Source organism: Mesocricetus auratus, unplaced genomic scaffold (genome assembly GCF_017639785.1).
Source record: "Mesocricetus auratus isolate SY011 unplaced genomic scaffold, BCM_Maur_2.0 Super-Scaffold_100022, whole genome shotgun sequence".
Taxonomy (NCBI): Eukaryota; Metazoa; Chordata; class Mammalia; order Rodentia; family Cricetidae; genus Mesocricetus; species Mesocricetus auratus.
The window spans coordinates 11,947,649-11,960,648 of NW_024429203.1; the positions used below are offsets into that span (position 1 = coordinate 11,947,649).

The 13,000-nt window shown below is 45.2% G+C and overlaps 1 protein-coding gene across 1 annotated transcript in view; it reads left to right on the top strand.

Moving 5' to 3' along the window:
• The window catches only part of Arhgap32 (Rho GTPase activating protein 32), a 216,330-nt gene extending 204,597 nt beyond the window's left edge, over positions 1-11,733 (top strand). The window contains 5 exon segments of the mRNA XM_040730215.1: positions 984-1,055; positions 2,094-2,972; positions 3,609-4,591; positions 5,874-7,964; positions 7,966-11,733. Coding sequence (XP_040586149.1) covers positions 984-1,055; positions 2,094-2,972; positions 3,609-4,591; positions 5,874-7,964; positions 7,966-8,124 — 4,184 coding nt within the window. The 3' untranslated portion in view covers positions 8,125-11,733.
• The last annotated feature ends 1,267 nt before the right edge of the window (positions 11,734-13,000 follow it).

Genomic DNA, 13,000 nt, shown 5'->3' on the forward strand with positions numbered 1-13,000 from the left:
CGAGCCAGCCCCCCAGAAGAGGACGTTTAACTTGGGTTTGAAGGAAGTGCGATTCACCTGATCCTTCAGGGGACTAAGAATCCTATTTCAGGAGATGAGATCAGAGTGGGAAGAGGTTGGAGAAAAGAGACTTTAAAGGACTGCAAGAGATTCTGTTATCAAGCGAGAAGAACAGGAGGAGGTGATTAGGACGGTTGCAAAGAGCTTAAAGCCCCTGAAGTTTGGAGAGCTTGCCACCAGCAGGTCAGACTATACATAGATTGAAATACCTGGGTTTCCTGAGGCTGCCATTATAAATAATTACGAATTGAGACTGAAGTACAAAGTATGTGGAAACTCAGTCTTGCAGGTGTCAGCTTGACTGTGGTCACCTGTAAGTTCTCCAGGAAGATTCCTTCCTGCCTCATCCATCCTGCCGTGGCTCCTGACGTCTCTTGCCTTTAGGTAGCATCACTCCAACCTCTACCTGCATCTTCACAGGGCCTTCTTCTTGGTGCCTTGTCTTGTATTTTTACTAGGACACTATCCTTGAGGATTGGGCCACTGTAAAAACGTCATCAGAGGGGCAATGGTTCAGGGGTCAAAAGCTCTTCTAAAGGACTGGTTCAGTTCCTAGCACCTATAACAAGCTCCAGGGGATCCATCACCCTCTTCTGGCCTCCTAGCACACTGGCTACATGCGCATACACTCACATGGACCATACGCATGAGTAAAAATAAAAATTTTTAAATACATCACTCAAGGTTATCAAGTTGGTCATCAGGAAGCATACAAGGAAGACGTGGTTTAGTTCACCTTTTGTTTTCACATGGATAACAGAATAATGTAGCACTTTACATAATAGGATGGTAAACTCAATATGACTGTCAAAATGCATAGCTAATCCCACTTGGAAATACAAACTTAGGAAAGACACCAAGCCCTTTTACTGCATTATCCTTAATAACCACCAGTTTTACACTATTTGGTTTTGATTGTTTAGGTGGCAGGGCAGAAGGAACCCTCCGCTCAGCTAAAAGTGAGGAGTCTCTCACCTCTCTCCATGCAGTTGATGGTAAGACTAAAATATTCTGTGATGACTTGCATAAAAGAACATGGCAATGTTGTGAATTTGTGCTTAGCAAGAAGACTATGAAATATCACTTCCAGTAGTATTGGTATTTATTAAATATTGTTCAGTTAAAACTCATGAATATTTTTATATGGTGACGTATTTTGGTATGAATGCTGTTTATATCAAATGGCTGAGATGTTTCAAAGCAAATATTTATATTTACCAAAAGCAAGAGTCACTAATTCCTTTAGATTTGGTATGGGAGCAGCTTTGAGCCTCATTTGTTAATGAATGATGGGTGGTCTCCATTACTCAAGGGTCATTAGCAGTTGGACTTGACAACTTAAAATGGGTCTGGCTCCAAAGGGGACCCACATGTCCTGGCAGAACTTAGGGAGGTGAGGTTACAGCCTAAGTTGAAACTCGGAATCAAACTGTGCAGCTTGGATTTACTTGAGAAGTGGAAAGCCTGTCTCGTTATAAAAGAAGTAGAAGTATTTTAAATGTGTGAATGAAGTACTTTACAGAATGCATGTGAATACTTTTTTTATTAGGAAGAAACATTTTTTTCTGTAAAAATAAATTTGGGCTCAGTAAGGATATTTTCCCACAATAAGCAACCTTTGTTTAAACTGTATTATACCCAAAGTGCTATTTTAAGTGGTGTCTTCTACTTATAAGTCATATATAAAGCCAGTGATAAAATAAGATACAAACAAAGTAAAAAACTTGCCCAGTGTCACACCAAAAGTCAGTGGATCAGTAATACAATCCAAGAGTCCCTTGCCCTTTTCTTATCCAGGCTATGGATGAGACAATGCATCCTTTGCTCTTTACAGTATGTAATCTTTTTGATTATTGTTTGATTTGGAAGTTCTCTTACCTTAAGTACACTCAGAAACAGTTTGTGGGAAGAAGATTAAAAGCTGCATTTTTCATACCCTGTGCAAGATTACTACTGTACTAGATATGTGACTAATTGTGGTGTTATGTGTCCTGTGACATTCATGCTTTGACACTGTTGTGCATTTTTACCAGGTGATTCTAAGTTGTTCCGACCTAGGAGACCCAGATCTAGCAGCGATGCACTCTCTGCCTCTTTCAATGGAGAAATGCTGGGGAACCGCTGCAATTCTTACGACAATCTGCCCCATGACAATGAGAGTGAAGAGGAAGTGGGGCTGCTCCACATTCCAGCTCTTGTGTCCCCTCATTCTGCTGAGGACGTTGACTTGAGTCCACCAGACATTGGAGTGGCCAGTCTGGATTTTGATCCGATGTCATTTCAATGTAGTCCTCCGAAAGCTGAGTCAGAGTGTCTGGAGAGTGGAGCTTCCTTTCTGGATTCGTTAGGGTTTGCCAGGGATCAACCAAGTACCAGTAAGAAGGATGCAGAAGCAGGTGGTAGCCAGTCTCAGACTCCAGGCAGCACTGCCAGCTCTGAACCTGTGTCGCCAGTCCAGGAGAAACTGAGTCCCTTCTTCACCCTGGACTTGAGCCCAACTGAGGACAAGTCTTCTAAGCCATCTTCATTTACAGAAAAGGTCGTTTATGCTTTCTCTCCGAAGATCGGACGGAAACTAAGCAAATCTCCTTCCATGAACATATCTGAGCCCATTTCAGTGACTCTTCCACCTCGGGTGTCAGAAGTCATTGGTACTGTCTCCAATACCATAGCTCAGAATGCATCACCTCCATCTTGGGATAAAAGTGTGGAAGACAGAGATGTCATAAATAGATCCCCCACCCAGATAGGAAAAATGAAACCAAGTGAGAGAGAGGCACAGGAAGGAAGTGAACCTCGAGTACAGCCCCGGGAGCAGGGGGCAGCCGAAGAAGTAGAATTGCCAGGGAAAGAGGAGCGGCCTGTCTCGAGCAGTCAGAGCAAGGCTGTACCTTCTGGACAGAGTCAGACAGGTACCGTTTGTTCTCCTCCATTCCTTCTCTAAGTTAAGAGGGTCTTCCATCCTGTGTGCCATCTGTGCCTTTTAAGAGAGAGCCTTCTCCACAGCTAGGCTAGAATCAAAGAGAATGTTTTCTGCATGGTGCTGAGGGTTCAAAGCCCTAAACAGAACTCCCCAAAGGGCCAGCCCCTGGTCCTGTTTCAGACCTTCACAAAGTACCCCTTACCTCTTTGGACAGTTAGAATTTGTGGATAATTTTTGCACAACTTTATAGCTCTTGATTCTATTTTCTCTTCTAATATATATCATATTATAGCCTTACAAGTTAACCAGCCATCCTACAACACCAATGTAAAAACTTACCACAGTCTGTAAGCACTGAAGCTTGTATTCTAAGTGGCCTTTTCTAAGTCAGGTAGGGGACCTGCTTCCCCTCCACCCATTTGCTGCCTTTAAGCACTATGTTAGTTTTCCTTTTGAACCATATATATTCAACAGCGTTTGCATGTGGGATAGAAGATCATGGATTGCCATTTTGAAATATGGAAGGCACCGGCTTTTAGTGATCACATGGGGAGTGTTTGGCTTTCCGTGTAGGGTAACATAAGCTACCTTTTCATTCTAATTTTTTTTCCCAATTTCCCACTAGGAGCAGTTACCCATGACCCCCCTCAAGATCCCGTTCCTGTCAGTTCAGTCTCTCTTATCCCACCACCACCGCCTCCGAAAAATGTCGCCCGAATGTTGGCACTAGCATTAGCTGAGTCTGCACAGCAAGCCTCAACTCAGACACTGAAGAGACCAGGGCCTTCCCAGGCTGGGTGTACTAGTTATGGAGACATGGCAGTGGTTACATCTGAAGAGAAACTGCCTAGCTCCTACTCTAGTGTTACTCTAGACCAAACCTATTTCCAAACGGACCGACCAGCAGAGCAGTCCCACCTGCAGATCAATGGACTCGGAAATTGTAACCAGCCTCTCCTAGAGACAGCAGCTATGGGAGATCCCGCCCATTCCAATACAACTGACTCTGGGGAGCAACTCCACCAAGTAGACTTAATAGGGAATCCGCTACATCGAAACCATTTACCTGGGGACCCAGAAAAGGCTAGAAGCACTTCAGCTCCCTTAACAGACTCAGAGAAGTCTGATGCTCATGGAAGTTTCCCCGAAGACCAGGCTGGGAAGAGCAGCATGCCCACTGTCTCCTTTGTGGAGCAGGACCAGTCTCCACTTCATTTCTCCAGTAAAGATCAGCCCCTCTCTTACCTTGGTACCAGTGTGGATAAACCCCATCATTCCTCAGAACTTACAGACAAATCTCCCATGCCTTCTACTTTGCCTAGGGACAAAGCCCACCCTTCTTCTGGGACCCCTGAAGAGAATACCAGCACAGCCACTATGGCTTATATGATGGCAACTCCAGCAAGAGTTGAAACAAGCACCAGAGATACCAGCAGGGGCATGGCTGAACAGCCGACTACTGCTGATTTTGTAGCTGCCACCCTTCAACGTGTGCACAAAACTAACCGTCCCCTCCCCCCACCTCCTTGCCAGAGGCCAGCAGAGCAACCACCAGTCTTGGGGCAGGTACAAGAAGCTCCAGATGTAGGATTGAATAATTCCTACAAGGTAAGACCAAGAGGAAGTCACTAAAGTGATTATATTGTTTCCAAAGGTATGTCATTTTTCAGTGAGATGTGTTATGTTTAGTGAGATACATTTCAGTCAAGTGGCAGGTTTCCATGAGGTAGCTGCCATTTGACTTTGGGGCAGCTCTGCCTTTACCTGGCGACTTGCTTTGCAGTAAAGCCTCTGCTGACTACAGCTTAACCCACTTGTTGCTTTCCCTTCCTGAAGCACGGAGTCCCTTCACAGTGAGATCCTGACGGAGTGAGGGAAGTGAGCCCAGATGTCAGGTCTAAGGTGGAGTTCTCTTTTCCAACTCCATGACTCACTGTGACTGAACGAGTCATGGAACCACCCTGTGACAAGCCTTCACATCTGTACATTGGAGGTGCTTCACCCTCAACATGCTTGTAGGACTCTTCTTACGGGCTCTTACAGAAGTATAAGGAATGATAATGTCCTGGAAATTTCGTGTGTTTTGTTGGTCTGTTTATTTGTTTATTTTTCATTCAAAACCAGTAAGGAGCTATATTCTGCAGTTACATACATGCTTTGGTGAGAGAATGTTAGACACAGAATGTCAAGGTGGTTTTTTTCTAATTTTCCTTTAAAAAGACAAACAAAAGAAAAAAACCCAGAAGTACTGCAGATTTTGTGGTTACCTTAAACAAAAGGAGTTAAACTTCTAGGCCTTCCTGGAGGATGTTATTTGTAGCACCTGCACCTCAGGGACATTTAGTGTGTGAGCCCATAAACAGGATGGACAGAAAGAAAACGCAGTAATAAACCCCAGACAAGCACTTTGCAGCTCTTCCCTGTATTTGGAGGTTTAAAACTGCTCACTGTGTGGGACTGAGTCACTCTGAAACTCCTTCCAGCTGATAAAATCAACTGTTTTCATTTTTAAAACAGCCTTCTGGTCTTGAGACTAAGCTTAGACCAATAGGCAGTATGTTTATTTTTTAAGCCTAGCACTGTTGTTTGTCTAATCCTGTGTTTTGGGTTGACACATTAGATTTCACTGTGAGCAGCCTCTCCTCACATTTAAAGCCTAGCATGAATTAGAAAACCCTGCACACTTCTGCACAGGTGGTAATGTACCGTGTAGCCACACAGATGCTCTTTTCCTAGCCATGGGGTCAGTTCCAGTGTGACTGTAGAGCTTGGGAAAGTTCAAGCTGCCACCCAAATGGCCTGGGTTTGCACGTTATAAGGGTTTGGCTCCATTGGTGGGGGGATAGGGGATGTTAAACAACAGACTCTTAATGTCACTGTCTTTCAGCAGGTCCAGGGAGTAGCTCCAACTCCAGAGAGGCCACCTGAGCCTCAAGCCATGAGTGATCCTGCATCCATCTTTGTCAACGATGACAGTGCAGCTGCCCAGTGTCCCATGGCTGCTTCTGCTCCCCAACCAGGACTGCCTGAGAAGGTGCGGGAAGGCACCAGGGCCCCACCGCTCCACCTGCGTGCTGAGTCTTTTCCGGGCCATTCCTGTGGCTTTGCTGCCCCAGTTCCCCCAACAAGGACAGTAGAAAGCAAGATGGCTGCTGCTATGCACGCCAATACTGCAGATGCCATCAGCAGTTCAAATTACCACTCCTTCGTCCCTTCATCAGCCTCAGTGGATGAGGTATTGCCTTTGCCGCTCCCCATCTCACAGCCCAAGCATGCTTCTCAGAAGATCGCCTATTCCTCCTTTGCTAGACCTGATGTCACCACTGAGCCCTTTGGTCCAGAAAACTGTTTGCATTTCAATATGACCCCAAACTGCCAGTTCCGTCCCCAGAGTGTACCTCCACATCACAATAAGTTGGAACCACACCAGGTGTATGGTGCCCGATCAGAGCCACCGGCTTCCATGGGTCCTCGTTACAACACCTATGTGGCACCAGGAAGAAACATGTCTGGACACCACTCCAAACCGTGCAGCCGGGTTGAGTATGTCTCTTCTCTGGGCTCCTCGGTTAGGAATGCTTGTTGCCCTGAAGACATTCTACCTTACCCCACTATCCGGAGGGTACAGTCCCTCCACGCACCCCCACCTTCTATGATCCGCTCTGTTCCCATTTCACGGACCGAAGTTCCCCCAGATGATGAACCAGCCTACTGCCCAAGGCCCGTCTACCAGTATAAGCCATATCAGTCCTCCCAGGCCCGCTCAGATTATCATGTAACTCAGCTTCAGCCTTACTTTGAGAATGGACGAGTCCACTACCGTTACAGTCCATACTCCAGCTCCTCAAGCTCCTATTACAGTCCCGATGGAGCCTTGTGTGATGTTGATGCCTACGGCACAGTCCAACTGAGGCCACTCCACCGCCTGTCCAATCGTGATTTTGCTTTCTACAATCCAAGACTACAAGGAAAGAACTTGTACAATTATGCCGGTTTGCCTCCACGCCCACGGGCCAACATGACTGGCTATTTCTCTGGTAATGACCATAATGTAGTTAACATGCCCCCCACTGCTGACGTAAAGCACACCTACACCTCATGGGACCTTGAGGACATGGAAAAGTACCGCATGCAGTCCATCCGGAGAGAAAGTCGAGCACGACAGAAGGTGAAAGGGCCTGTTATGTCGCAGTACGACAACATGACACCCGCTGTACAAGACGATTTGGGAGGGATCTATGTCATCCATCTGCGCAGTAAATCAGATCCTGGGAAAACTGGACTTCTCTCTGTGGCTGAGGGGAAAGAAGGGCGGCACCCAGCCAAGGCTGTCAGCCCTGAGGGGGATGACCGTTCCTACAGGAAGCATCCAGAGCCCGAATTCGACAGAGCCCACCATCATGGGGGATATGGCAGCACACAGGTAGAAAAGCCATCCCTCCCACAGAAGCAAAGCAGCCTTAGGAACAGAAAGCTTCATGATATGGGTTGTAGCCTCCCAGAGCACAGGGCGCATCAGGAAGCAAGCCATAGGCAATTATGTGAATCGAAAAATGGACCACCTTATCCCCAGGGAGCTGGCCAGTTAGATTATGGGCCCAAAGGGATGCCAGACACTTCTGAGCCGGGCAGCTACCATAACTCTGGAGGGAAGTACGTCACATCAGGGCAGGAATCTCTAAGAATGAACCACAAGGAGGTGAGGCTCTCCAAAGACCTTGACAGGCCTCGAGCCAGGCAGCCACCTGCCCCTGAGAAACACTCCAGAGACTGCTACAAGGAGGAGGAACACTTCACTCAATCTATGATCCCACCCCCCAAACCAGAGAGGAGTCACAGCCTAAAACTCCATCATACTCAGAACCTGGAGAGGGACCCCAGTGTGCTATACCAGTATCCAACACACAGCAAGCGCCAGAGCAGTATGACTGTTGTGTCCCAGTATGATAACCTGGAGGATTACCACTCCCTGCCCCAGCACCCCCCGAGGAGGCTTTGGAGGGGGAGGCATGGGGCCCTATGTGCCCTCTGGCTTTGTCCATCCACAGAGCAGGACATACGCCACAGCATTGGGCCAGGGGGCCTTCTTGCCCACAGAGTTGTCCTTGCCACATCCTGACACACAGATCCATGCAGAATGAGCCCTAGGAGCAATAGAGTTGAAGCAGCCTCTGCTGGACAGTGGACTGTTCTATTTTTTTTCAATAACCAAAAAGATATAAGGAAAAAATGCTAAAACCCCTGACCACATGAAAGAATCATAATAAAAGTAAACAAATCACACCTCCCCCCCCCCCCCCCACTCATTACCGCCTCATCCATCTATAGGCTGTGTCATTTGTCTTTAGAGATCTGGATGATTGTAAAGTGCTGTGCTGAAAGCCTAGTGAAGAAGTTCTCAACACAGACCCTACTTCTATGCAGGGCTGACCTGTACAACTCTAAGGACTGCCTTTAACTCGTTGAATTAGCTTTGACCCTTCTTAGCACTTGCTACCTAGTTCAGAGCAGTTTGCCTCTATTTCCTGGTGGGCTCTGCATTTCCTGTTGTGTTTCCGCTCCCCACTAGGGGGCCATGCAGCCTGGCCAGATGGACTCTCCACTCTGTTCTGCTTTCATTATCCCTGTCCATGAAGGAGCCCGGTATGCTAAATTAGAGAGGAAAGCTCCCTGATCCTTCAGCTGTGTAATTTAGACTGCTAGCAGCATGATCATTAAAAGATAAAGGAATTAGGATTTTAAGCAGTTAGCAGCACATCATTGTGAAATAGCAAATCCAAGCTGAACCTTATTCTTCATTGGTTTGCTCCTTTTCTTCACTTGACAGTGTGTGCGCTCCTATTACTACAGAAACCTGAGGGGCTGCCTTTTAAGTTAAAACTTTGAAAGAAAAAGAAGTTCTTATTGTCAGTGACCTCTGCTAGTGTCAGAGAACATCACTAGTGCTTTCAGTGTGACGCCCACCTGCACACCCCACAAGCTTCAGCAAGTTGTGGGCCAGTAGAATAGTCACCCTGTTCTCAATCCAGAACATTAACAAGAGACCAGTGCGGTTTAGCTACATAAATAGTTTCTTAGGGATACAAGTGTACATGTTATTCTATTTCTAACCTACAGTACAGGTTCCCTGGGAATTTAAGCACCTACAGATCACCTGTTAGGAAACTACATTGTTCATTGACGCTGAGTACACAGTCCCATCTCACCAGCTGGCGTTCTGGGAGTCTCGTGGTTTGGCTCACTTCTGTTGTGTGGTCATAGTCCTACTGTATTTGTCATCTACACCAGCATTTCAGAATAGTTCTTTCTAACTCTCTAGACATGTTAAACATGTGAAATACCCAGGACTTTCTTTTGAAAGTTGCATTCCTTATTAGGTTTGGGACAGGGTACTTCTTTAGCCCAGCCTCCCTCTGTTTTCCTAGGCCCATCCCATCCCAGAGAGCCAAGACCGGTAAGGCAGTCCGGTGTTTCGAATGAGTTAGATTGGCATTTCATTCCTTAAGTCATAATACTTGAGTTTTGTACATTTGTATCTTTTAATACTCTGTAGGCGACACAGGAGATTTCATTCCATTCACTGGGGGATTGCTGCTCTGGCGTTTTAGGATGGGATTATCTTTTATTTAGAGCACAGGAAGAAATCTTTTAAGAGACTAAAATCATGCTGCTGTTACTGCTGTGAAATCATGAAAGATTAGATTTACGGCAGGCTTTGTAATTAAGTCATATAATTGCATTTTAAGGGTTTACATTTCGAAAAAGTTTTAAGAACATGTTTATATTTGGAGATAGTTTGCAGGGTGTTCTTTGTTTCCCAGATTGACCAGAGGGATCCAGTGAAATCTAAAGTAATGCCTGGAAACCCCTACACACAAAGGTCTCTGGGAACTCTAGCATCTGTGTTACAAGTGCAGACCTGGCTGGTACATGGTCAGAACATCTGGAGACCTGATAGGTGCCTCTGTCTATCACATAGATGTCCTGGCAGACCTATTTTCTTCAACCCATGTCATCTTTTTTGTCAAGGAGGCAACTTACTGCCTCTTGAAGACCACACCAGCCCTGAAGGTTATCCTTAGCAGCACAGATGGAGTAGGAGAGGCCAGTGTGACAGTGAGACAGACACGTGGCTTCAGTAACCGCAGGCTTGGCCTGAAAAGAGCTGGAAGGTCCAGGCCAAGTTTGATGTTTGTAGATTTGTCTGTCACACACATTGTTTACTCCTGAAACTAAAGTCTCTTTTATAAATACTAGGGTTGATTCCTTAGAACAATTCCTTTACTAATGACATCCTATGGGTTTGGAAATGTCAGGAAAATATTTTAAATATAGAATAATAATTCAGATTATTGGTATAAGTATGAAAACAAACTTTAGATAAAGCCTAAAGTTATTTACTGTACGTAGCAACAGCCTTAACTTTGGATTCAGCTATTTGAAAGACTTTGCCCACATGTTTCTCTAACACTGTGGGGGCAGAAATTGGAAGGCAAATCACTGTGAGCCAGGTTACCTCAGTGTGGTCCACCTCGTGTGTGACTTCACAAACACAGGAACTGAATGTTACTTTCAAGTGTTGGCGGGGAGCATTATGGTCAAGGACGTGGAGCTGCCTTACACATTAAACATAATCCCATCCCACTGGTACTTTTGCAGCCATGTCTCCAGATTGTATCTTTTTGGCAAAATTCCACAGTGTGGTTCGACTGCAGTAGATGTTCCTAGATAGCAGGCTGGGAGCTCAGCTAAAGGCTCCAGGGGCATTGTGTTCTTACTAATAAGTCTAATCTGAGCCTTATTCTTACTGAAAACAGTTTCTTTTTAAACATTTATGTGTTTTAAATGCTCGGTTTGGAGAAGTCCCTGAGACAGTCCCAAGGTACAGAGCCTGCACATTTCTTACAATGGTAAAACATTCTTGAAAATGTAGGGTCAGGTTAAAGAAATACCCCAAGAGTGCTTCTGTGCAGAGGAGGCCCACGAAGGTGAACAGAGGTAGAAGAGCCAGTTGTCGGTTTGGAAGCAGCAGTGAGTGCACGGAGAAGGGTCCTGTGAAGTCCATTTCTCTGTTCCAGCCCTGTTGGTCACCCATTCAACATGTTGGCAAAGTGTCACCCGAGCAGAGAGTGCAAGAAAGTAATGAAGAAAGCTGAAGTATGTCAGAAAGTTACTTCCAAATGGTTAGAGGCATGTGGTTGTCAGTACTGTGTATTACGGAAATGTCAAGAATGATGTATTTTAATGTGTGCAAGATAATGTTGGTATGCACAGAGGGTCTTTTTCCTTATCTGATTAGTACTGTTAATGTTCAAAGAATTAAAAATGATTGTTTTACAGTTAGATTCTGAGATAGCAAAACCTGATTTTCAACCATGACCTGCATGAGAGAAGCATCCTAGGAAGTCTTAGATCATTCCTTTCAGTTCTTTAATTTATATAGTGTTTTTTTATGTTTTAATATTTTTGTGAACTGGTGTAAATTGTTAATGCATATAAGCTTGTGTATTTTTGTAAATAGTTTTGTGATTTACTTCTTGCCCCCTGTGTAAATATTTACAGTCTCATTTCTTCCAAACTTATTTGAGATTCAGCTGTGGGTTTGGGTTTTGTTTCCTTGTTTGGCGTGGGTGGGGGGTGGTGGGGAGAAGGGGTTTTTGTACTTGAGATGGAGATATCTTGTGGTTTAAAGCAAATGTCCCACTGAAAGCAATTCCAATATCAACAGAATTATTTCAGGTTAAAACAGACTTTGTGTGTATGTGTTTCCTTTCAAGCGTAGTATGAACTATGATGAAATAGATGGGGTAGTTTATTGGGGTGTTTATATCCCACTGTTACCTGCCTTCCCCCACATACCAGTGACCATGCCCAGACAGGCGTGGTCAGTGCTGTGGGTATGTGAGATCTCTCACTCCACACTGTCTGTTAGGTTAGATGGTATGTCAACTGAGCTGCAGTGTATTTTCTGGCCAAGTTCCTCTCAGCTCAAACACCCATCTCTCTAGAGTACAGGCCTTTTGTCTATTCTGGAGAGCAAGCAGACAGTGCCCTGGAGCTTCCCTGAGGGATCTGCTGTCTGGCACCCAGTATGCAGTCTCCAGAAAGGTGAACTGGCTTCTCAGGGTCCTCCTGAAGGGGAGGTCGAATGGAAAACACATGCTTCCCATTCTCACTGAGCATCTTAGACATCCGTTTTCAGAGTGAGATAACCATCCCCTAGATGTCTCTACCTGTGGTAAACTGGCTTTTCGCATACCCAGTGGATACAGTGTTTCAGTGAAATGACTTCCTATAGGTGTGAGTAGCACAGCTCCCTTGCAGTGTCAGCAAGAATTGGGGGAGAGGGGCTGGAGAGATGGCTTAGCAGTTAAGAGCACTTCCAAAGGACCTGGGTTCATTTCCCAGCAACCACATGACAGATAACAACTGTCTGTAACTCCAGGATCTGACACCCTCACACAGACATACATGCAGGCAGAACACCAATGCATATAAAATAAATAAGATTTCGTGTGTGTGTGTGTGTGTGTGTGTGTGTGTGTGTGTAGAATGGGACCTTATAAGTCAACTGTCAGATACTGGTCTTTCTGCTGTTGACTGTAAGTTAAAAATCTTTTTGAGAGCATATTAGGTCCATGCCCCCCTTTTTCCAGCATTGGGAAGTTTCTTACATGGTTTGGGTGCCCCTGGTAATGTAATTATCTTGTATATGCCACATCTCCAGACTAAGCAATATTACATCTGCAGCAAACTATCCAGACCTGAGTAGTGTTCCCATGGAAACATCAGATGAGGTGACAGAAAAGCCGCTTAGGACAGTCATATTGGGTATGTCTAGTCTCTGTCATTTAAACTATTTCATTACCAAATTTCCTTGATTTTGATGAAAATGCAGACTTACCTTGCCAAATGTGTATTTATCAGGACTTGATGGCAAATATTGTCAGTGTTTGAAATTTTAGTTTAGTCATTCATGTTGCTCTAGAAAGGGCACATTTTACTGTTAGGGGTAAT